The sequence below is a fragment of the Cricetulus griseus genome, chromosome 3 (genome assembly GCF_003668045.3).
Source record: "Cricetulus griseus strain 17A/GY chromosome 3, alternate assembly CriGri-PICRH-1.0, whole genome shotgun sequence".
Taxonomy (NCBI): domain Eukaryota; kingdom Metazoa; phylum Chordata; class Mammalia; order Rodentia; family Cricetidae; genus Cricetulus; species Cricetulus griseus.
Genome location: NC_048596.1, coordinates 132,934,813 through 132,960,289, shown reverse-complemented (window position 1 = coordinate 132,960,289; position 25,477 = coordinate 132,934,813). Strand labels below are relative to the sequence as shown.

General features: G+C 41.8%; 1 protein-coding gene across 4 annotated transcripts in view; it reads left to right on the top strand.

Annotated features, from left to right (window-relative positions):
• The first annotated feature begins 258 nt into the window (after positions 1 to 258).
• The window catches only part of Mtmr10 (myotubularin related protein 10), a 63,504-nt gene continuing 38,285 nt past the window's right edge, over positions 259 to 25,477 (top strand). The window contains exons 1-6 of one of the 4 annotated variants that reach the window (XM_027408071.2): positions 259 to 385; positions 4,240 to 4,372; positions 11,313 to 11,373; positions 15,829 to 16,056; positions 22,409 to 22,545; positions 24,997 to 25,069. In XM_027408071.2, coding sequence (XP_027263872.1) covers positions 15,960 to 16,056; positions 22,409 to 22,545; positions 24,997 to 25,069 — 307 coding nt within the window. In that variant the 5' untranslated portion in view covers positions 259 to 385; positions 4,240 to 4,372; positions 11,313 to 11,373; positions 15,829 to 15,959. Of the gene's footprint in view, positions 386 to 4,239; positions 4,373 to 10,666; positions 10,800 to 11,312; positions 11,374 to 15,828; positions 16,057 to 21,622; positions 21,721 to 22,408; positions 22,546 to 24,996; positions 25,070 to 25,477 lie in introns of those variants that run through there. The other 3 variants (XM_027408073.2, XM_027408072.2, XM_027408070.2) reach the window with 3 other exon arrangements.

The following is a 25,477-nucleotide window of genomic DNA, read 5'->3' as shown; positions in this document are numbered from 1 at the left end:
TTGTCTGTAGTGTAGTCAAAGTCCAAGCTTTATTTGAGTTTAGGTGCCTAAGGGAGGAGGGGCTTCTTAGGCTGTTGGCAGCAGTGCTGGACCCATTTTCCCAGGGCGCCCAGCAGGGTTCAGAGTTTGATGCCTCTGGTAAGCGAGTGCTGCCCCACTCTTCTTGAGACACCTATTTGTACTTGCCTTTTTGTTACCTCAGCATCTGTTGATGCTCAATGCCAAGCTTCCCTTATTCATAGGAGATCAAACATTATAATATGGGCTGGCAACATGGCTCAGTGGATAAGAGCACCTGTCCTCAAACCTGACTCCTGACTTGGATCCCAGGGATTCACACAGTGGAAGAAGAGAACTGACACCCACAGGTTTTCCTCCAACCTCCGTACGTGTACTTCCCCCTCCCCCAAATTGATTAATTAATTAATATAAGAGCGCTGTAATATCCAAATTCTATTATTCTTTTGGCTTCTTTGAATGCTTCATGAAGAGGTGATTGCCTTCACCCACTCGCCACCCTGTGAAACAGGACTGGTTGGTTGTTGTCTCATATGTGCTGTCTTCACAATGCATCGGTTTCCTATCTGAAAGTGGCTGCCGGTCCCCTTATTTAAAGCACTCTCATGATCCGATGGGCTTACATATATGCATGTGGCAGAGTTCATCCATCGTATTTATTACCTTCTTACACTTCCTTTCTATCACCCTCTAAATATGCTACTTGATTTTCTTCTGGCATAGAATGTGGCCACTAAAACTTATGATAAAATCCAATTTCTTTCACTCCAAACTAATTTGCATTGTTTGTCTAGCTACGAAGATATTTTCATTATTTTTCTTTCTTGAGAGTCTGAGAATTCTAGAGGAATGTGTCATCATGCTGATAACTCCAGATTAGTGTTCTCAATGAAATATGTTCTTTCAGTTTGTGTTTTCAAACCCATATGTCAATGTCAATGAAGTTATTCTTTTCAAACAAAATGCTTTTAATTGATTATTTTATCCAGCACACAAAATTGTGGTTTCCATTGTGATGTTTCCATACATGTATGTCATTATACTCTGCTCTTATTCCTCTGGACTGTTTGATTCCAGTACCCTTCCCCTTCTCACTGATCCCCAAATAGTCCCTCCTTCTATTTTCATGTCCTGTATATTCTGGTGCCCACACTTACTCCCTATCCTCCCCTTTTCTGTTTATTCTCCCTCTCATAGCTCTCTTTTTACTCTCATCAATGTGTACACATATGAGAGAAAATACTGCATATTTGTCTGACTTAATTTTGATTAGCATAATAACCTCCAGTTCTCTACATTTTCCTACATATAACATAATTTTGTTCTTTACGACTGAATAATATTTTATTGTGTATGTATATAGCATTTTCTTTATCCATTCAATTGTTGGTGGACATTTAGGATGGTTCCAGATCTTGGCTATTGTACTACAATCAATAAACATGAATATGTTCAGGTCTCTGTGGGGACTGACTTAGGGCTGGCATAGATGAATCATATGATAGTTCTGCTTTTTCTGTTTTGAGGAACACCCTACTGGTTTCCATAGTAAATGTACCGGTTTACATTCACCGAGGAAGTTTACAAGTGTTCCTCTCTCTGCAGTCCTCTTCAGCATTTGTCATTTGTTTTCTTGGTGATAGATGTTCTGATTGGGGTAAAACAGTCTCAAAGCAGTTTTGATTTGCATTTCCCTGAGACCAAGGATATGGAACATTTTTCAAGCATTTACTAATTATTTGTATTTCTTTTAAAAAGTATTTGTTCATAGAGAGATGGTTGAGCAGTTAATAACCTTTATTACTCTTTCAGAGAGCCAGAGTTCAGATCCCACCACTACATAACAGATGATAACCATCCAGTTGCAGAGGATCCAATGCCCTCTTCTGCCTTTATGGGCACCAGCACGAATGTGGTATACAGGCATATGTGCAGTCAAAACACCTTTACACATAAATTTTAATTAAAATTTTACAGTTTTTTAAAAGAAGTGTCTGCTCAATTGACTAGCCAGTTTGGATGATCTTGGAGAGCTTGGAATATTTGTCTTTCTTACTTGAATCTGGGTCAGATGTTCAGTTGGCAAAAATGTCCTCTCATTCTGTGAGCTGCTGCTTATTGTCTCTTTTGCTGTGCAGAAGGTCTTTTAATTTTGAAACTACATTTATTTGTTTATTAATGTATGTGGAAGAAAGGATTGTGCATGTGCCATCAATGCAATAGGAATCAGCATTGATTATATTCGTTGTACTGACCCTATTAGAAAAGGTGAATCTAAAAAAAAAAAAAAAATGGAGTGGAGGATTTTATAAACTGAAAAATTTCCCTTTTGTCTTCTGTTCTGAACTATACCAAATCATTTTATGTTAGTGTTATTTAATATGTAAAGTGTATTGCTAAATAGAAAATAAAATACAGTTTTGAAAAAAATTAAAAGGTCAAATTGGGTTGTGATGGCATACACCTTTTAATCCCAGCACTGGGGAGGCAGAAACAGGCAGATCTCTTTGGGTTTAAGGCAAATGTTAATCCCACCAGTCAAGAATAAAACCACAACTACAGTTTAAAGTCAAATTTGAAGCAAGCTCTAATCAAATACTGGCCAGGCTAGACTCTTCCTGCCAGGTCCTTCTCTGGTTTCCCAGAAAATGGGCCTGAGTCATGGTTTGCAGGGACTTAAGTATTTCCCACCAGGTCCAATCAGGGACAAGTGTACATCCTGATATATTTCCTGCCTGTGACCTTCCCACCCAGAGGTGATCAATCACACCCGGTTAGTTGAGTCAAACAGACTTGTTTAGGGGAGTGAAAACTTGTGACTTATTATCTCCCATGAACAATAGCCTCCAGCATTTCAGGAACTATCTGTCCTTGGGCAAGGGGCTTGCATCTCAGAGGTATTCTTTTGTTTGTTTGTTTGTTTCATGGATCTCTTGGGCATTGTAATTAAAACTTAAAATGTAACTTTGGCTCTCACAATAGCCTGATCTATATAGCAAGTTCCAGGCCAGCCAGGGCTACACAGTGAGACCCTGTCTCAAAACAAACAAAGCAAAAGGGAAAAGGGCAGTGCTTTCCTGAAGTGTTTTATGTTTCGCCTAGAACTTTCAATGTTTCAGATCTTAAGTTCTTTGACATCGGAGTCCAGGTTTGTGCAGGGTGAGAGACAGGAGCCTAGTACCACTTTTTCATATGAAGATACTGTTTCCTGGTATCATTCCATGAAGAGGCTATTTACCCACTTCTCCAATTAGTTTCTTTTCTTCCTGTTGTGATAGAATATGCTTTCTTCTTTTGACTCTCTCTTTCATTGAATCCCATGGAGGCTGCTTCTAGTCCTCTCAACTGGGAGAAGGACTTCTTTTGAACTACAGTTGGTAGTATTTGTTCTGTTTCCTAACCCTGCACCCCACACTCATCTTCCTCCCACTCAAGGATATGTAATATATGCTTTGTATATTGGATCTCTTTTGTCTATAGTAAATATCTGCCACTTTGTCCTCGTGCTGGTTGGGTTTTGTCTTTTGCTTGTTTATCAACACAAGTCAAGGTCATCTGGAGAGGAAACTCAGCTGAGAAAATGCCTCTTTCATATTGATCTTTGGGCAAGTCTGTGGGCATTTTCTTGATGAATTAATGATTTGTGTAGGAGGGCCAAGCCTACTGTGGGTGGTACCCTGCCTAGGCAGGCGGTCCTGGGTTACATAAGAAAGCAGGATGAGCAAGCCAGGGAACAGTATTCCTTCATGGTCTCTGCTTCCTTTCCTGGTTTCAGATTCCTGCCTTAACTTCCTCAGTGATGGACTACAAGCTACCTGAAATAAATCCTGTCCTCCCAAAGTTGCTTTTGGTCATGGTGTTTTTATTACAACTATAGAAAGCAAAGTAGAGCAGACATTGGTAGCAGAGAATGGCATGCTACTGTGACAGACTTGTCCATGTTTTTGGTGGTGGAGTTTAGAAGTGTTTGGAAAAGTCATTTATGCTTAAAGCTTAATGGGATGTTTTGTGGGAGGCCAGAATGTTGGGAGCAATGCAGACAATGAAGGCCTGCCTTGTGACATTTCAGAGGGAAGTTGGAGAGTCCATCGGAGACTTTACTGGGACTCTTCCTGTGATGATTTTTAGAAAGAGTCTGGGTTTCTGGTCTGCTGGAGCTAAAGAATTGGCTGTGGTTAACAAGAGACCAGCACCACTGAAGTGAAGCCTTTGTTTTCCTAGGACAATTGATGCTGGTCAGCTGGAGCTGAGAGATCAGATGTTACAAAGAAGAGGCCAGTATCATTAAGATGAAATCTGAAATTTTCTGGGTTATCACACAGAAGCTGTGGTCCATGGTGATCAACCAAACCTGGTAATGTGTAAGAATCTCCCATATGGTTCTGGGTTTGTGGCATAAAGGCTGAAAGATTGAAGGGGTTGTGGAGAGCGTTGGAAGCTTGGCATTGTGAGATCCCAGGGGGAGGGGTCGTCCGTAAATGTGCTGCCTCTGATACAGCAGAGTACCTCAGGATTAATGGCACTATGTGGCAGGATTGGAGTCTGTACAAGAGGCCAGGAAGACACTGGTAAAGGCACTGCCTCAGTCTGAGTAAAGACTCCAGCATCATGGAGATGCCAGGTCTGTGGGATAACCACCAAAACCGACAGTGTGTTTGGAGTGGAGCTTGAGCCTGCTTGAGCCTACAAGACAAGCTGAGTGTCCTGTGGATAGGCAGAGCCAGAGAAGGGAAGCTGACCAAGCCCTTTGGAGCCTGAAGATCGCTATTGAATCCCGGGTGACAGATATGGAGCTACTCAATTTGTTATTCTGCTGAATGTTGATTTTGCCTTGTTTTGAATGTAACTGTACCCATCTTCTTCCCTCTTGGAGTAAGGAAGTATTTAATTTACTTTTATTTATCAGGGACCCAAAGTTGAGAGACTTTGGACTTTTTTTTTTAAAGAGATATTGGGTAAAGAAACTGAACTTTTAAAGTGTTTAAAATTTTTAAAGACTGTGGGACTTTTAAAGTTATACTGTATTTTATATTAACATGACATCTTGGGGATAAACAAGAAAGAAAGGAAAGGTTATGGTTTAATAGTGATGAGTTTTGTGACAAATTGACAAGGGTCAATTATGCTAGTGAGTTTCTTGTCAACTTGATATAAGCTAGGTTCATCTAGGAAAAGGGAACATCAAATGAGAAATGCCTCTATCAGATTGACCTATGTGCAAGTCTGTTGAGTATTTTTGGGATTGCTGATTAATTGTGAAGGCCTAGTCTACCGTAGTTAGTGTGACCCCTAGGTTATGTAAGAAAGTAGGCTGAGCAAGCCATGGGAAGCAAGCCAGAAAGCAGTACTCTTCCATGGCCTCTTCATCAGTTCCTGATTCTAAGTTCCTGCTTTAACTTCCTTCTGTGACTTCCCTCAGATATGAACTACAAGCTATAAGATGAAATGAACCCTTTCCTCGCCAGTTGCTCTTTGTCATGTTGTCTTTATTCTAGCAACAGAAAGAGAATGGTAACAGCCCCCTTTCTGTTCTTCCTTTTCAACTCACCACTTTTTTTTTTTCTTTTTGTCTTCTTAAGGCATTTTCAATTCTATTATTCATTCTTGAGATCTTTTAGTTTTTCATTTTGGAATATTTCTAGTTCAGAAACACTACCATTTCTTGCTCTTCTGGGCCTTTGTACTCTCTTTGAAGAAGTAGTTTTGATCTGCTTGTGGGCCTGTCTCTCTGGTATGTTTTGTCATCTGTAGGAATGTTGCTTCCTTCTTATTCCCTTTCATTACAACTCTTTTCATTTCTTTGTTGTACATGTGTGCATGCACGCATGTGTGTGAGTGTGTGTGTGTGTGTGTGTGTGTGTGTGTGTGTGTGTGTGTGTGTGTGGTATCCATGTGTTCATGCATTTGTATGTGAGTATGAGTGCATGTGAAGGCCAGATGTTGAAGTGGGGTGTCTTGTATTGCTTTCCACCTTATCTTTTGAGACTGAGTTTTTCACTGAGCCTGGAAGTTTAGATTCAGCTATGATATCTGGCTCACAAGTCCTGGGGATCCTACTGCCTTTGCTCCCCCCCCCCCCCCCCGGCTGGATTCATAGACACCTGCCATTGTGTTTGACTTTTTATGTGGGTCTAGGAAGCAAACTCAGATCCTTATCCTTACAAAGCAGGCACTAAGAGACTGAGCTCTCCCCAGCCTGCTCATTGCAACGTTTTTTTTCAAACCTTGACTCACATATTTTGAGATAATTTTTCTGTGAAATTTGTTTTCTGAAGTTTTTGAGGTGGTTTAAGACAGCTTTTCCAATTAGCTCATACTCTCAGCTGACTTTCTCTTGTCTTTGCTTCTTGCCTACTCAATTATCCTTCATTCTGGATAGTTTGTCCACAGTGTGAATCTCTTTCCTGGAAGGGAAGTCTCCTTAGGCTGTTTTTCAGAGTTCCGTCAATCCAATTCCTCAGTCTCTCCCTCCTCCAACACACACCTTATTAGGTGTGTCCTGCTTTCTCCTGTTTTTGAAGAAAGAAACATCCCTTCTGTTTCAGCTGTCCTTGACTGGACTGGCCTGGCCGGATCTTCCAGCAAACACATTGGGCTATTCTGGAGTTCTCTGGAGGCCTCACTGATTCTGATGCCGATACTGCAAACACTTCATGAGCATTTGTTTGTTAGTGTCATTTGCTCTATTGTGGAAATCTGAATGATATAATGTCCCATATGTGTGCTGCTGATGCTTCCCTTGGGTGGTTTGGTGACTTTCTGTTTTGTTGTTCTGCTCTAATATGTTGGTGTTTTGTCTGTTTTATATGAGGACTAAAAAACTTTTGTTTTGTCATCTAAATTCTGAATTCTCCTAAATTCCCCCCTTTAATACCCTTTTGAAAGCCCCCACCCCCTGGCTGGTTCTCTCTCCGTGACACTCCCGTACGCGCTCGCACCCACACGCCTGGCGGCTGGCTCCCTCCCAAGCCGGTTCACCCAGGCGGGGGCCCTCGACCCAGGCCCGCCCGCCTGGCGCCACGCCCGGGGCGGGGAGAGGACGCCCCCGGCCCCCGCACCCCCCGCCCGATGGGGAACCTCCGTCCCAAGGTCAGCCATCTGGACGCGGAGGGGGGAATTGGGTCTGTTGTACCAGGTGCAGACCTTGAGAATATACTGACCTAAAATAACTCTGTACCTCATTAAATTGTCCAATAGAATCCCTGTAACTATGCTTTTCGCTTCTGCACTGTGCTTTTTAGCTATATAAGGACCCCTCTCCCTTGGCTCGGGGCTTAGCCTAACAAAAGCTAAGCCCCGGGGTACCAGCGCTACTAATAAAGCCTCTTGCTTTTGCATCCAAAGTTCGTGGTTTCGCTGATTCCTGGGTGCGGGTCTCCTTCTACGAAAGTACCTCTTCTGAGGTCTTTCACTTTAAAATGTTTGTTATCTTGAGAGGCATACATTCAGCCAAAGACATTCTTTTGTAGACATCAAGTATAACCACCTCTAGCTAAGTCCACAGCTACCAATGTCTCCTACTTTTATCTACACTGTTATCAGAGTCCCCAACTTGTCTTCCACACTGTGACACTACAGCAGTGGCTGTTTCAAAATATGACTCAGGTCATTCACTTCTCAGCTCAGCTCAGGTCAGTTTCTAACCTTCAAGGACTATCACCTGGCTGTTGTTTCCCTCTGACCTCCTTTTCCACTGGATCAGGCTGCTTCAGGCATCCTTGCTTCAGATATGTAATCTGAGTTCTCACCTCGGGGTATTTATGCTGCTGACCTCTGCCTCAAAACTCTTCCTTCTAAGTTTCACCTTCTTTACTCCCATCAGTCTCTGCTCAATTGGCATCTATGCAGTAATGCCTTCCCTAATTTGACCTAAATCTTAATTGATAAATAAAATGACTTTTCTCCTCCAATCTTAATTTCCTTTACAGTATTTTTAAACCATGTTATGTGTTACATATTAATTTTTTTCTTTCTACTCATAATGAAAATGTCATGAATGTAAAGAATGTTGACCTCTTAAAAGTCCTGATTCAGGCCCAATACAAAGCTAGCACTCAATTTTAAAAAAATCTGTTAATTGACTAAATGAATGACCAAATAAAAAAAAGCATCTAGCATCCAACAGATATTCAACAAAAACTCTTTCTTTTCTTCTTTTTTTTTTTCCTGTCAAGGCAAAAAAAGTGATCTCTAGGGGATGCCAGTGCTTGCTATAATAGAAAAACCAACAATGGAAACAGATGTGTAATTTTTTAAAAATTTTTTCATTTGTTTTTCGAGACAGAGTTTCTCTGGAGCATGTCCTGGAACTCCATCTGTAGACCAGGCTGGCTTCGAACTCACAGAGATCTGCCTGCCTCTGCCTCCCAAGTGCTGGGACTAAAGGTGTGAGCCACCAACGCCCGGCTCAGATGAGTAATTAAACAGCTTAAACAGTGACACAAAACCCAAGAGAAGGGGGTGGTCTAATATAGGAAACATACAGTAGTCAAGGTCAGAGTCTGAGAAGAGGCTACAAAACCCATCAACAGACTGGCTTCTGTCACCCTGACTCCATACACTGGGAAACACTGATGCCTCCCTGGACTGTACCTTTAGACAGGGCCATTAAGACAAAAGGTCAGGCTCAGTGTTCTAAGAAGACAGACCCATCGTGTGAGAACACGTTAAGAAGGAAGCTATTGGCTAAAGATTCGGAGAGCCCTATTGGCCTGGTAACATAGGCCTGTATTTGCATCTACTTCTTAGGGGTAGAGGCAGGAAGATCCCAACTTCAAGTCAAGAAACTCAGTAAAACCCTACCTTAAATAAAGAGGTTGGAGCTTTAATTCAGTGGTAGGACACTTGCTAAGTATGTGAGAAGCCCTCAGTTCAATTCAATCACTAGTACAGCAAGAAAGAGAAAAGGGAACGGAACTCAAAACCATTTTGACAGAGCCTTGATCTTGTACTTCTTTGATTCCATAATTGTGATAAATAATACATTTTTGTTGTCCAGACCAGGGTGCCTGGAGCAGTCTAATAGAACAAGACAGGGCTCAGAAACAACAGGCCAGATTATTTAGTATTTTGAAATAGTAGCCCAAGTGCCCATGTGAGTTCCAGAATGTTACTTGAAAAAAAAAATTATCCAGAAAAAATTACCATTATGTCAATAACAAATCTGGAGTTTTCCCAATTAAAAAATTTTTGCTGACATGCATATTAAAGTTGCAAATCCTAAGAAACATGAACACCAAAACCCCCAAAAGGGGCACACGTATTTGAAGACTATTACGGGGTTAAGTTCATTTAATGTGTAGAAGTAACTGCATAGTCATAAAAACTGAATGTGCACCAGTGGTTATTCATTGGAGCAATTCACTGCAGTTTACTTTTTGAAGTACAATCATGGTTACTAACTGATTAGCCAGAAAGATAAGCTGGAGATCAACTCTTTGAATCTCTGCTTCTCGACACACACACACACACACACACACACACACACACACACACACACACACACCCCACACACACACACACACAATTAGCGACATGACACACTTGTCAACATGGTGATTGTGATTTCTGGGGCCACATCAGTTTCCCTGTGACATTCATGGTAAAAATGCTGCGTCGGCACTTTCTTTTTCAAAGTATAAGGGCATGGAGTACCACTGACTCCCTCCCACCAAAGGCTACTTCACTTCAGAAGCATGGTTAAGTCTAGAAATGCCCTGAGCCATGCTGAAGTTGGCTGCTCTTCGCAACTTTGGGGCAGATTCTCATTTCCACAACCTAGTGTAGTCCCCAGTGGGCTGGTGTCTTCTCTCCCTTGGCTTCTGATGACTTACCAATTCAATAGCGTCCTTATATCGGAAGATGGAAAGGGAGGGAGTGGGGACAACTTGTTTAATATCTTTTTCTTTCACTTAAAGTTTAATGAGAAGATTAAAATCAATAAACTAAATTGGGAATTCTGCTTTGTCAGCCAGTATCATCTGTCCCGGCCACCCAGAAAGGGCCACATCTGCACCTCAAGGGAACCAGTGGTTTGTTCAACTGGTAGCAAGAGGCAAAAGAAAATCTTCCCTTGTTTCTTTGAGACCTATTCTGGCAACCAGGTCTGCGATGATGCCTAGAACTTTGGGTACTCCAGCGTGAGTACCCCTCAATGTGAGACAACTGGAACCCTGAGACGAGGTCTCTTTCCCAGCCTGCACCTCTCTGGCTTTTAAAACCAGTGCTAGTAGCTCAGGAGGGATGACTAGCAGGCAGCAACTATTGCGGATGTGGGACTCCTGAGAACTGGGGTCAAGGACAGCAGCGACAGTGCCCAATGCCCACCACAACCCACAGCAGCTTCGCGTGACCGCCATAACCAAGCGAGTTGCAGTAGGCGCGTGAAAGCCGCCGTGACCCCTGCGGGCCTCCGTAAGAGCGTTCTCGCAAGATGGCCTCTCGGGGACCAGCGGCGCCAGGCACCAGCGTCGCGCTCCGCCACAGTGCGGCCTAGAGGCTCGGAGCTTCGGCCTCAGCTCCGCGCGCGCCGCTTCCGGGGGGATGGGCGTGGTCATGGCCGGCCCCGCCCATCGCGGGCGGGCCCTCGGCCGCGTCGGTCCCGGCCCGTCAGTTCGCCCGGCGGGGCGGGCCGCAGACCCGGCCTGGGCATTCGCACCGGGAGCGTTGATCCCGGAGGCGTCTGGCCGGCCACAGGGCCGGGGCGTACAGACGGCGGCACCATGTTCTCCCTCAAGCCGCCCAGGCCGAGCTTCAGGTCCTACCTCCTGCCGCCGCCCCAGGTAAGCGCTTGGCGCTGGCGCCTCCGCGGGCCGCCCGCCCGGGACCTGGACGCGAGCGACGCGGGCAAGCGCGCCTCCCGGGAGCCGCGGGCGCGGTGGAAACTTGCAGAGCTCCGCGGCGGCCATTCTCTGGCCGAAGTCCTGCGGTCCCCAGTCCTGTCGTGTGACGAGCCCCTAGGGACCGTCCCGAGCTGCATTTCTTTTCTTCAGGGTCGGCCACCCACCCAGCTGTGGCTGCCAGATGGTTGCAGCGCCGTGGACACCTGGCAGAGCTTACCTGTCTAGTAATTGTGAACTCTTTGAAAGCGTCCTGGGCTGTTGTAAAGGTGTTTATTGTCAGGCTCTCAAGTCGATAATGAGTAGATCTTAAAACGATCTCGACTTGGACGGGGAAAGAGTTTGAAGGAGGAGATGTGTCTGTCGCATGTGTCATCGCTTAGAAAATTTGCCTTAGTGTCTGCCTTACGAGGGGGTGGCATTTGGATTGTGCTTTATTTTGTCCATGTATTTCAGACTGACGATAAGAGCAGTTCCGAACCGAAGATTAAAAAACTGGAGCCAGTCCTTTTGCCAGGTAAATTTCAGAATTCTATTGTGTTTTGGACTGATGTTGTACGGAACAGTATTGTGTGGTGAACTTTCCCTTTCTATTATTTTAAACAGTCTCCAGTTAGAAAACATTTACAAGTGAGAAGAGAACGAGTCAGCTAGACGTAATTGATGTTTGCTTCAGAAAGTTTAAAGTGCCATAGAAGACTTTCAAGAGCATAAATAACTACCTCATTTTCTTCTCTGCCTTCTGAAATGTTCATGTAAAGAAGTATCCAGTTGCTTGGGTAGTGAAAGCACTTTTTGCTCTACATATGTGTTAGTACTTCATGAATTCATGACTGATCAAATCATCATTTTAATGTGCTGTGAGTGTATGAAAAGCATGTCTGTGTCTCTAAGCTTAGCAGACACTGAACTACTCTTGCAGTTGTTTTTTTTTTTTTTTTTTGAAGTTGTCAGCTGTGTGCAAATTTGCCTTTTTTTTTTTTTTTTTTTTTTCAGTTTAGAACTTTGTTTTCCAGTAGAGGTACTATTGACCTATCTGGCTGGGCAATTCTTTGTTGTGTGAGGAGCTGTCCTTTGCTGACAACCATCCCTACATCTTTAGGCTGTATCTGTTAGGTGCTAGTGGCACCCCCTCTCTTGCTAACTAGCTGTCATGTTCTCAGCACAACCAGAGTGTCTCCAGGCATTGCCCTATCTACACGTGTGTGTGTGTGTGTGTGTGTGTGTGTGCGCGCGCGCGCGCGCGCGCGCTTACGCGCATGCGTCTCTTAGGGACATCCTTGAGAAAGACTTGTTGAAAACAAATTTACCCTAGACAAAGGACCTTAGAAATAGAAGTAGGGATTCATAGGGAACAATTTTACTGTTGAAAAACTATTATTTGATTACTATCTTGACTTATGTAGCAATTACACAATAACTAAAGAAAATCAGTTGTTTAGTAAGATTATTGGGCAAATAACCAGACAGGTTGGAAGGACTATCTTAAACTTAAACTATGATCAAATACCAGTTTGTTATATCAGAAGAGAAACCCTGGAATCATTACTTAAATAAGATAAGTAAAACTTTGTGGATAGTAACAAATGTGGAAACTTAAAAAATGTAGTTAGTAGGGATAAACAATTAAGACACCAACCTTTGGCTCTGTGTAGTAGATGTCAATGTTTATTTATTTATTTTTTTTAGACTTTATTATTAGACTTATATTTTTCTGGATTTTACTAGTATCTTTCCCTCGATGTTTAGTACTGAACCCGCTCTGTACTGGGTAACCCTTGCTCCCTGTGCATGTTCTGTGTCGGTGTTCGCCACTGTAGGCATTTTAAAAACAGCAAGGGAGACAGTATGCATGCTGACCAAGTGCCTGTGAGCTGTTGAACTTTGCCTCTACTTTGAATTGCCGGGTTCTCAAACAACTGATCCCCTCCTCAGCAATTCTGTGATTTGACATTAAAAACAAGGTAGTCTTAGCTATAAATGCTTATTTCTTGTCTTTTAAAATTAGCTTTAAATGTAAGATATGCTTCAGAAAAGTGTCAGTGAGTATGAATATGGTTGAAGAATTTTCTCAGTGAAGCATTAGCCTTTAAAATTACTAAAAAACAAAAACAAAAACAAAACAAAACAGAAAATTTTAACCTCAGTTCCTGACTGTGAGTAGTATACTTTTCCTAGAAACAACACTGTCTTCTGTTTAATTGCCTGTTAAGGAGCTTCCTGACCTATGTTAGTTTTCCTTGAATGAAAGATTATGTCACTCCTAAATTCCATACTTGCATACCTGGTAATTCTGATGTCTAGTTTCTCTTTGCTCCTCACTTATCACTTATTCTTAAAGAACACTGAGCTGATCCTGAATTGTAGAGTCTTGCTCCTTGCCTAACCTCTGTTGTGCCGTGTTTTACTGTTTGGCTTTTGGGAGAGCACCTACTTCCTAAATAAATACACAGAGGCTTATTCTTAGTTATGAATGCCTGGCCTTAGTTTGGTGTGTTTCTTGCCAGCTTTACTTAACTTAAATTATCCCATCTGTCTTTGTCCTTTGGGGCTTTTATCTTTCTCTATTCCTGCATACCTTTCTTTCTTGCTCTCTGTCTGTTTCGCTGGGTGGCTGACCCCTTAAGTCCTCCCACTTCCAGATTTCTCCTATTTATACCCTCTCCTTGCCAGTTCCGCCTATCCTTGCTCCTGCTTGGCTATTAGCTATTCAGCTCTTTATTAGAACCATCAGGTGTTTTAGTCAGGCAAAGAATCACAGCTTCACAGAGTTAAACAAATGCAGCATAAATAAAAGTCACACACCTTTTAAAATAATATACCCAACAAACTTCTCCTGTTCTTACCCTGGTATTCCCACTTTTCCTTGCTCTTTGAGGTTATGCTCTGGCTGGGCATCCTGTTGTGATCCCCTTTGCCTGCCTTAATTAACTCTGATGTCAAATCTGTGATTACTGCTAGAACCCGTGTTGTCTGTCTTTTGCCCACAATATGACACTTTACACATGTAATCTGGAAAACAAGAAGAAAGTATTGTTATCTAACCACCTAGAGTAGTGAGGGTTGTAGCTCATGGTAGACTGTGTTCTTAACATGCTTAATATGTGCAAGGCACTGGGTTTGTTCCTCACCACTGCAAAATTGACAATGAACAAACCACTATAAAGACCTAGCTAGGGCAGCACTCTTACTGAGGACTTGGCTCATACGGTTCTGGCCTTCATTACAGTCAGGAGGCAAGAGAAAATTTGTCCAAGTCACCTGTGGCTTTCTTTACCCAGGCACACAGAACAAGAAGTGATTGTTCAGTGATATAGTATTGCACACTATGTTTTGGCTTACTGCCTTAGGTCCAAGGATATCCTACTTCAGTTGCCCGAAGTTTGAACTTTTAATTCAATAAGCAGATGAAAATTAGAACACAAAATCAATTGTTTATTTGTGTGTCTCTATTTATGTGCTCTATTAGGCCTTAATGCTAAGTTTAAAATGATCCCCATCATTTATTAAGTAAGGAAAATTGAAGAAAATGACTAGTAATTTAATTCAGATTCTGGTTTATGTTAGTACTTTTCATCTTTCCTGGTTCATGAAGCTCTTTGAGATGGGGATTGTATTAAATTTAGCTTTGTGATCCTGATATTTTACATGGTGCCTGAAATGTGACACTGAACTATCACTGAGTGAGTGAGTGAACACAAAGGACGACACCGTGCTTAAACTATTACCTTAGGCATGCATTCATGTAGACAGACCAGCTCCTGGATTTAGGAGCAAGAGAAACACTGCTATTTCATGCTAGACATTTCAAGAGAATTGCATCTGATCCTATAATTGGAGTAAAGTACTGTGTTATTCGTAGTTACCATTCTCTTTGTCATTAGCTCATTATATGAATCCTGTTTTCTTAGCATTATATTGTATAGTTGTCTGCCGTTTCCTGCTTTTAGGAGATAGACATATTACATCAAAGTGTGTAACTGTGTGTGTATTTATGTATGTGAGAATATGAGGACCTCCTGGATACTAGGCTTTGTGTAGAAGAGAGAGGTTCCTGAAGTATAGTGAATGAGTCTGCATCACAGTGAGCCCAAGGGAGTCCCTTGCTTCCTGTGAAAGATTGTGACCTGGGTAAGTTTGAGGCAATTTATTCATTTAACTGATTGATTGAAACAGTATTGTCACCTGGCAGTGGAGCACATGCCTTTAATCCCAGCACTCGGGAGGCAGAGGCAGGCAGATTTCTGTGAGTTCAAGGCCAGCCTGGTTTACAAAAGTGAGTTCCAGGACAGCTGTATCTGTTACACAGAGAAACCTTGTCTTGAAAAACAAAACAAAACAAAAAGAACCAATATTGTTCAGGGTCTCTTTCTCTCTCTTTCCTGTTGCTCTCCTGGGGCAGACAGGACTTTTCCTGTCTCCCTCTTCACTTCTGTCCCCTCTCTGTCTCTTTGTCTCTTTACCTCTTTTCTCTTTCCTCCGCCTCTTCCGTTTCTAATAAAGCTTCACACTTAAGCTCTGGCTGCCCGGCATGTTTGTCCCTCACCTCGGTCAGCCTCACCTGCCATGGAATCTGCCAAGGTTCACCATGAACTTTATCTTAACAGTTACCTCCTAACTTTTTTGATTTGGGATATATTCTTTTGCTAGGTAAAAATAAAAATTAAGATGACAAAATACAAAGTTAGGAACTCTGCTTTGGTCCCCTTTCCCCCTTTATTTTAAATGTATAGACATGGTTTGGAATGTGAAGTGGAAACCACAGGATGAGATTATTGTCAGTACAGTTTAGTGAGCACCATGCAAAGATTATCAGTTACTTGTCCATCTAGATGTCCTCCTTTTGACAAATTGTTATAACACAACTCTACCCGGACATAGTGTGATCATCACAGCACAGCACTGCTTCCAAATATGTGTAGGTTCATACTAAGGAAAGCATTTGGTGATACTCCCTGTCCTTCGATTCCAGAAAACCTGTGCAAAGAATGGCAAACACTGAAGGGAGAGAAAGATGGTGTTCAGGCCTCTGGGTTTTGTTATCCTTGATGTCCAGCTAACGCAAAGCTGCAGAACTTCCTTGTTGCTAACCTGGTTCCAGGCATGATTCTGACACCCAAGCTCACATCCTTGGCTGATGTACCTTATAGGTCAACCCTCACAGCCCTGTCAGGCAAGGTACTATGTCTTCATTTGACAGGTGAGAGAACTAGCAAGAATTAAGGAAGCTTTCCCAGTGCTGGATGGCTCTCAAAGACAGAGAGGCAACTGCTGTGCCTGGCTTCTATACTGTGCTGTTAGCCACAAAGCAACATGGCCCACCTAGCTACACTGATGACTTTCACATACAGATTTATGCTTTGGAGGGCAGATTGAATGTCAGTCAAAAGAAAATTCTCTAATGAGATGAAAAGAGCCATGTCTTTGGCGCTGCCTTTTTTCACAACAGTGACAGATTTTGACCCTGCTTGAGGAAGAACTTTCAATTTCAGCTGCCAGAAAATGGAATGTCTGAAGAGGTAGTGATTTCCTGTTGCTGGCTTTGCTGAGGGGCTGGTAGAATGCCAGCAGCTTCAAGATTGGGATGTAAGATTTGCTGTGAGTAGGGCTTGGTGACCTTTGCTCTCTTCCCTCCCTGAGGCAGGATCTTTTTAAAGATCCTGAAGGTGGGAGGGAGAAGATTGAAATGCTATGACTAACTATAATGGATTGCTTTGTTCAGCAGGTATGGAATGCCCGGTGTTGCTTGGCAGAGGTTTTTTGTTTTGTTTTTTGTTTTGGGAAGGACAGGCAGGGGGGTGGGGTGGAAGGGTGGGATTCTGCCCTTACATAATTTCTGTCTATTGAGTGAAGTGCTGTAGTAGAAGAGAACAAAGGTTGTGAGGGCTCAGGATTGTCACCTAAGTCTGATTTGGGGTTCATCAAGGAGTGTCAGCAAAAGCCTTCTCAGGAAGTGATTGTCATCTGAATTTGGAGTGTCAGCTAAGCCTGGGCCACTGTTCTGAAAACCCCGTGTCAGCTCAGTTCATTCTTCCCCTTCCCAAGTACAAAACCAACAGCACTTCAGCTATAGAGATCAGCTAGTGGGTTGATAATGAATGCCCTAATTATCAGATCTCTTGTGGTCAGATCTGGGAAGTATACATCCACAGGCCATCTGGAAAATGACTGCAGCATTGGTGTCTAGCTCTCTTAATTTATTTGTTACCTATTCATTGTTTGTACCATTTATATATTGTTCTTCTGCCTCAACCTACATCTCATATCCTCAGTTGGGTTATATATCACTTGCTGGCAAAACAGAAAACGAAACTGCCTTTTAAAAGGCTCATGTAATACCTGTTTGAAGATGGCTTCCTAGATGATTTAGGCTGAGTTTTGTAGTATTTTAATTCACGGATGTGCTGTTTTAGAAGATTAAAGGACTGGTAGCATGCCCTTGGACCTGTGAAGGGCGTAACCAACTTCAGACTTTAGCATTAGGCTTGAGCTTCACCTAGAGCCTTCACAATGTAAAGCCATGCATTTCTTATGCTCCTGCTACAGACCAGCATGATGCTGACTGTTCACATCAATCTTTCCACTGGTGCTTAAAAGCTCTCTGAACTTAAATAAACTCCTACTTAAGCAGGATAAACTCTGAGATCTCCACTGTAGATTTGCTAACACTCTGCCTTACTAACTTGTGTGATTCTAGTCTCTTTGCTGCCTCCCAGATACTTTGCTCATTATTTGGGTCTTTGTCACTGTTGCCACGCATTCTCTACTTTATAACCTTTCTGTTTCTGATTCTTTCCCCAGATCTGCACTGTAGCCATTGTCCTGCCACCGTGGGCACTGCACTTACTGGATGTGGTGCTTGGATGACAGGGTGTGTGTGTGTGACTGCACAGTCACCACCAGGTGTGTGTGTGTGTGTGTGTGTGTGTGTGTGTGTGTGTGTGTGTGTGTGTGAGACTGCACAGTCACCACCAGGGGCAGCACCACACATGGTATTTATTTAATACATACCTCAGACCTCAGACTTGCATTACAACTCTTAAAATTAGGGCGAATCACTGTTGACAGCTTACCCTACAAGCCCCATGCCCAGGGAAGCCTTCTTGTATCAGGTACACTGGAAGATTGGCCCCCTGTTTCAAGCCATGTGTTGAGTTATAGAAGACTTGGCCCTGGACTATTTTCCAAACTGAAATTTTGGGGAAAAATTGTTTCTATTTACCAAACATGTATTGACTTTCTAATTCCATGGGGCATTAAAGACAACATATACGATCTTTTTTGTCATCCTTGGAGATTAAAATTTTCCCATTTGGAGACATTATCTTTACAGTCCTTTTCTCGTTTTTCTTTCTAGGTAGGTTTTGAGAAAACATCAGTGATTTCTCGGTTCCCTCCCAGGCCTTGGTAGAAACTCTCAGCTAGCTCCTAGTTTACAAAGTTTTGCTAGCATGCTTTTGCTTATTCCATACTGAAGCCAGGTTCCTGTTGCTTGTCATGAGCACTCCCTGTTACTTCCCAAAGTGCTGTTCTGGAAAGCGCTTGGTGGTGTGTACGGTTCCTCTGTGACTGACTATGCTGAGTAGGGAGTTAGAGAAGAGTTTGGAACCAGTGTGAGCCATTCCTAGAATACCACCTCTCATGACAGAGCCAGTATAGGAGCCATCTCCAGGAAAGTCCGTGGCCTCGGAAGTTTTACAGATTTTAATAGGAATTTCTCCTTCGAGGTCACTAATTTTATTTTTTTACTTTATTATAGAAAAACCTCAGAGATAAATTTAAAAAAAAAATTACATACCAAAGAACCACTAATGTAAGTGTAAAGAAGAAAATGTGTTTCTTGCATCGCTACTCTTTGTAAGCCTATTTGAGAAGAGGTTGCTTTGTGTACTCTTTCTTCCCTGTTTTAAGCAAGGCTATTTTTATGATAGCAACTTAGAACACCCCACCCCTCCTTTGAAACATTAGGAGCAGGCCACTGTTGGGTGAGCAGACTGCACTATCCGTTGACTGCTGCAGCTCATTGGTGAGAGTAGTCTTGATTTTGATGGACACATTTTCTGAAGCAGGTTTTCTGTATTCATCCTGGCACTGAGTGGGCCTCCTGGAATGCCTAGATTTCTGTAGCATTGCATATGTACCACCTTCAGACAGGAACACCTAAACACATTTAAGCTTTGTGTTAGGCAATTTAAGAGTTGTCATGCTTAGGTAGTCATCTGTAATTCAGGGGTCAGCAGACTTTCCGTAAAGTGCCATACAGTAAATGTTGTAGGTGTTGTGGGTCAGGTCTATGTTAGAAGTACTCAGTTTTGCCTTTGTCCTGTGAAGCAGCCAAAAGCAGCCCAAGAATAAAATTTCAATAAAATTTTATTTACAAAAAAGGCAAGATCTCTGTGTAGCCCAGGGGTTATGGTTTACCACCCCAAGGAGCCTTGATATGCATTCCCCCTTCCTTTGTCTTATCCTCACTAAATTTGAAGGCTGGATGTTTTACTCCTGGTTGCATTGGTAAGAGTCCAGTTGCTAGATAAGGACTGTTGTGGGGGTTGGGAGAGATAGTTGGGTACGTAGGTAAGAGAGAGATAGCCAGGTAGGTAGTTAGGTAAGAGATAGACAGTCAGGTAGGTAGGTAGTAGAGAGATAGGTAGAGATGGAGATAGAGATAAAATTGGCAGATGGTACTAGCATGGCCACAGTGTCCTAGTCCTGTAGCTTTTTTATCCTTTTCTTACCATGATTGTCTCTGCCCTTTCCCAGGAAATCCTACAGTGTGACTTGCTTGTGTTTAGGTGGTTTTTATTTGACTAACTACATACAAGTATGAATGAATCATAAATGGTGCAGCTTGTGACTTTCTGTAGCATTGTTTTGAGAGTCCTATTTCAGATAAATTGGTTGGGGTGAGGGTGGTGCAATATGAGGCTAAGCAGAAAGTTTGGGTTACTGTACAGGAAGGTATTTTCTGTCTGTAGTGGAAATTAGTTCAGTTATTTTAGTTGTATAATTGAGAGCAAAGGAGACAGAGGTTGACTGTTCAGTATCCTAGATTGTGATAAGGCAGTTGGTAAGTGCTCTTGGAAGGAACTGAAGATAATTTCATTTGTTTCTCATTAGAATGCAATTGAATCTTTAATTCAATGTTGCTACTTGTTCTATGTCACTATAACATATTTCCATTTATGAAAGTTTGTAGAAGCAAGGACAGAAGGTCTTTGTGGCTAGGTTCCACATCCGTGAATTCAGCCAACTCTTGATGGCAAATCATCTAAAAACATGCACAGTTTTGTTCTTGTCCTTACTTCCTGGGCAATACCGTGCAGTGATTCATTGTATTAGGTACTTCAAGCCATAGAGGATGCTTTAAATATTGGATGTGCAATGCCCCCCCATGTACATAAGGAACTTTAGCATCCATCCACAGGGTCTGGGAACCAATCCCCCATGGGTGCTGAGGGACACTTGATAAATTTCACATTTATTTGTGTTTTTAAAGTCTTAGTGTATAAAAGTGATTTAACCTTTTTGGTGCCAAGTCCCTTATCTCTGTAATAGAGAAAACATCTGCCTTCTTCTCACATATACTCTCTAAAGAATCAGTCAGAACAAGCACCGAGAAGCCACCAATCCCAGGTTATACTGTTCTCTGTGTATCGGGGGACAGCTGTGGCAGTTCTGTGATTACATTCTGACTGTGTGTACCAGTCATCATCTTTCCACTCATCTGGCTGCTTGACCAGATTGAATGATGGTTTCAGCACTGCTCAGAGCAGTTTGAGTTCCTCTGCTGCTGGTTTTCTGTTGGGAATGTCACCTATTCATATTAACAATTAAGCTAGAGAATGTTGGGCTTCCTAGAGGAATAGAGTTGGTGAGCTTGGCTTATTTGTTTGTTTTGTTGTTGGTCTAACCTAGGGTCTTTGTGCATGCTGTAACACTGAGCTACATCCTCAGCTATTGCTTTTTAGGGACAGTCTGACCATGTACGTGGGCTGGTCTTGTACTCTGGTTCCCTCTGCCTCTGCCTCTGCCTCCTAAGTGCGGGGTTGCAGCTCCTCATCTGATTTAGTGAGCTACCTGTAAGTTATTTGCTTTGCTTTCCACTCACTTCACTGGTTTTATTCCTTTTCAGTAAACCAGGGGCTCTGAGTTCATTCATCATTCAGCACTTTTTTAGCATCCACCTACCATGTCCTGGGTACTGCACTAAAGTTTCAGCACTTTACAAAAAGTCCATTTCCACCAACGTTGGATGTATACTCCTGGCTGTGAGGCGAGCCTTAACTTAAAAAGTAAACATGTGGTCAAACTGTAGTTGTGATGAGCACTGCAATTGCAAGTCTATGGTGCTGTGATAAGGGAGATTGCATCTAGGCAAGGATTATTTTAAAGCATTCTTGAGCGCAGCCACTGTCTCAAAGGAAAAAAAAATCTTCCAAGACAGAGGAGCATGTTCAAAGACCCATAAATGGAAGCAGTGTGGTATATAAAAGGGATTCATAGAAGGCCATTGTGGGTAGACGGGAGGGTGAGGAAGACAGCTGAGCCGGACTTGGCATTCAGGGCCATAAGCCATGTGAAGGAGGCTTGTATTCAGGATGGAAATTTTCTCAAGTGATTTGAGCCAGGAATTTGACATGAGCATAGGAATTAAATCCTCAGATAAATATTAGGGGTTGTTCTTAAAATTAGCCTCATGAATTTTTAGGAACGTTGAGTAAAATTTATTCATCACTACTCAGATTTATTGTTAACATTTTTCTTAGAGAGGACTGTTAAAACTAAAGTTCCATTCTTCATGAGAGAGGTGTTTGGGGATTGTCAGCAAGCAGGTTCTGGTCATCACTATGAAAACAGTTTTCAGGTAATCGGAGTTGTAAATTTCCTGGCTTTCTGCTGTGATACTTAAAATGTGTCTGTCTAATTGCGTTGTAGGTCTTAAAGTGATAATCAAGCTTTCAATTGCTTTTCGAGAAATTGCTCCTTCCAAAAGCTTGTGAGCACTCTTGTGGGAGTTTCTAATATTTGTTTTTCAAAGCCTCCCTTTTAACTCAAACTTAAAAGTTTTATTGTTTACTCGGTTACAATTTGAGTTCAGAGATTTTTACGGAGTATATTTAAAGCAGTTTTATCTGCTCTAAAGCAGATGAAACTGGATTTTGGTTCTCATGCCTTACAAAATGATCAAAGACATGATTGTTAGGGCATACTACATCTTGATAAAACACAGATACTCCATCACAAATTTCTCAGGAACACCTTTGGACTTAGTTAACTAGAGATGGCGCAGCAGAAGCAAAGTCCCAGGCTGGGGCCAGCCTTTCTGGCTAAGTCAGCTGAGACCCCAAAGCTTCTTGGGCCTCATTCTGTACCATACCCATTAAGGACACAAAGCACTACGAATGCCAGCAGCCAGCAGCCAGTGGCTGCTCCTCTTCACAACTGTTTCAGATGCCACCAGTCATGAAGTCCTCCTGCAAGGGCACATAGTGGTTTGGGTGTTTGCTTGGCATATTTGTAACTCACTGAGATTTTTTTTTTTTTTTTTTTAGGAGAAATCGTTGTAAATGAAGTCAATTTTGTGAGAAAATGCATTGCAACAGACACAAGCCAGTATGATTTGTGGGGAAAGCTGATATGCAGTAACTTCAAAATTTCCTTTATTACAGATGACCCAATGCCATTACAGGTATTTATTTGTATACTATGTAGTTTTGTTAAGGGCTTAACTCTAAGCAGAATATATTGTCATATAAATAAGAGATGTGGGAAATTGTGGAAAATTATCAATAAATTGTTAATGTTGGAAATATGCTCTATAAAAATGGAGTTGGCTGGGCGGTGATGGCACGTGTCTTTAGTCTCAGTACTTGGGAGGCAGAGGCAGGCAGAGGTAGAGCAGCATGGTCTATAAGAGCTAGTTCCAGGACAGGCTCCAAAGCTACACAGGAAAACCTTGTCTTGAAAAAGAAAAAACAAACAAACTAAAAAATGGAATTGACAGACTTAAAAAGAGGAGATTAAATTTGTGTGGGTAGGTAAGGGGTGATGGATCTGGGAAGAGTTGGAGGAGGGGTGAATATGATCAAAATACATTGTACAAAATTCTCAAAGAACTAACAAAAATAATTTAAAAAAACAAAGTGAAGGAGGATGTCACAACTTGCTTGAGGAATAGTGGGTTTTGTGGTTTTTGTTTTGTTTTCTTTTGGTGTAATATTAGAGACCAGACTAGGTCTTTGTACATACTCTGATGTTGAGCTACATCCCCAGTCCAGAGTCTCACTGTGCAGCTCAGGCTGGTTTTGAACTCTTGATCTTCCTGCCTCTGCCTTCCAAGTACTTGATTACAACTCACACTAGGCTTAGTGAGATAATTTTAAAAACTCTGCTTCATTTATCCTCTGGAATATCCTGGTCATATATTCTTTTCAGTAAGGAGTTATTTCCTTTTCTCCATTTTTTAGAAATGTGTTTATAAAAACAAATATTCTTTTTGACTAATCATAAAGAGAAAATCTCAGTTATTTGGTGTATAATATTATAAATGTTGAACATTTTACTGATTTATTTGTTATCATACTAAATTAGCTGTTTTCCCAGAAACTTGAATTGTACTTTCTAGTGTATATTAAGAGTGAAAAAATATTGACTAAATGTTTCTTTAATAACCCAAACATTTCTTTGAGAGATCTATGTGTAAGTATATTTTATTTCATGCAGTCATTCACTAATTTCCAATATTTTCTGCATATTCTTGTGTGCGTTAATCCTCTGAATTATATTTAGACTAAATTTAAGGCATTAACAAAGCTTGGTATGCAGGGAGACAAGCTCATCTGATGTAGACTTGTGTTTCCCCCCTTAGTTTTTGGTTTCATTGAATGCTCTCTGACTCCAGACATACTGAGCAGGAGAAACCTTAAATCTAGGACCAGTGATAGACTAGTGCCTTGCTGACAGCTGTGTTTCAGTTTGGAAATGATCAGGAAGTATTTTCTAGGAGGTATAAACAGTGGGTTGTCGCTCACCAAAAGCCTTCTCTACTGCTTTCTCTTCATTCTCTCTACCCCATTCTACCTGTCCTTTTACAGGGTCTCCTGTACCCCAGGCTAGCTTTACACTCCATGTGTAGTTGAGAATAACCTTGAACTTCTGACCTTCTTGCCTCTACCTCCTGAATCTTGGGATTACAGATAAGTTCCACCTTGCCAGAATATTATGCAGTGCTAGAAATCAAGCCCAGGACTTCTACCTACATCCCAAGCCCAAAAGCCTTTTCTAAGAGGCAGGAAAATCATAGTTTTAAGGTGAACATGAGCCAGACCCTGTCTTTAAACAAAACAGACCTTTTAAAAAACTGCAGTGATCATTGTTCTAGATAGTTACTTCCCCTACTGACTCTCTTATAAAAGTCAGATATGATTTTACTCACTAAAATCTGATCACCTGAGGTCCCCTTTCTTTTTTTTTGTTTTATGACCAATTCATCTAGAATGAGGTATACACTTGTTTGCCTATAAAGAATTGATCATATTTCTCAGATATTATAGTAGCATTGTGGTATATATCTTAATTTCTCTCTGTTAGAATAAAAGTGTGGGGAGAAGGTGGGCTAACCTATGCCTGTAATCATAGCACACAGGTAGTTGAGGCTAAAGAGTTCTCAGGTGTTAAAAGTCAGCCTGGGGGCTGGAAAGATGGCTCATCGGTTAAGAGCACTGACTGCTCTTCCAGAGGTCCTGAGTTCAATTCCCAGCAACCACATGGTGGCTCACAACTATCCGTTATGAGAACTTGTGCCCTCTTCTGGTGTGCAGATATACATGGAAGCAGAATGTTGTATACATAATAAATAAATAAAATCTTTAAAAAAAAAAAAAAGTCAGCCTGGGCTGTCTAGTGAAACCCTGTCTCAAAACTCAAAACACACGTGTCCTCCCTCCACTCCCTACTAATGTGTGCCGTGCGAAGCCATTCCCTTTGGATGAATGGCCCTTGCTACACAGCAAAGGGTTTTGTGCTCCTTGGCAATAGTATACTGTTTTTTTTTTTTCAATCACATTAAAAGTAAGGCTTGCTATTACCATTTTGAGGCCATTGAGAAAAGAATTCACCTGGATATAATTTTTTATTTCAGAAATTCCATTACAGAAATCTCCTTCTTGGAGAACATGATGTTCCTTTGACATGTATTGAGCAGATTGTGACAGGTAAGTGGTATTCTGCAGGTGTTCTTTCTAAAAATTGAAGCTGAATGTGATGGCTGCACTTAGAGGATAGCCTCAGCAACTTGGGAGGTGGAGGCGGAAGTCTCACTTGAGTGCCAGAGTGCCAGAGTGCAAGGCTGTCCTGGGAGGCACAGTGAGATCATCTCATAAAATGCAATGGGTCTCTAAAAGTTTATTGAAATCCAGAAATATTCCTCGAAGGACCATAGTCCCAAGTATTTGAGTTGGAACTTTATTTCTGTAGACTTAATTTTATATTTATGTCTTTTTAAGTCCCAAGAACTCAGCAAGCAGAGAAGTCAGGAAATTCTTGTAAAATGGAGAGATGATTTTTTTTATATTTACAAGTTATGGTCTCTTTTTAATTAAAAATTCAACCATTAAATGTAT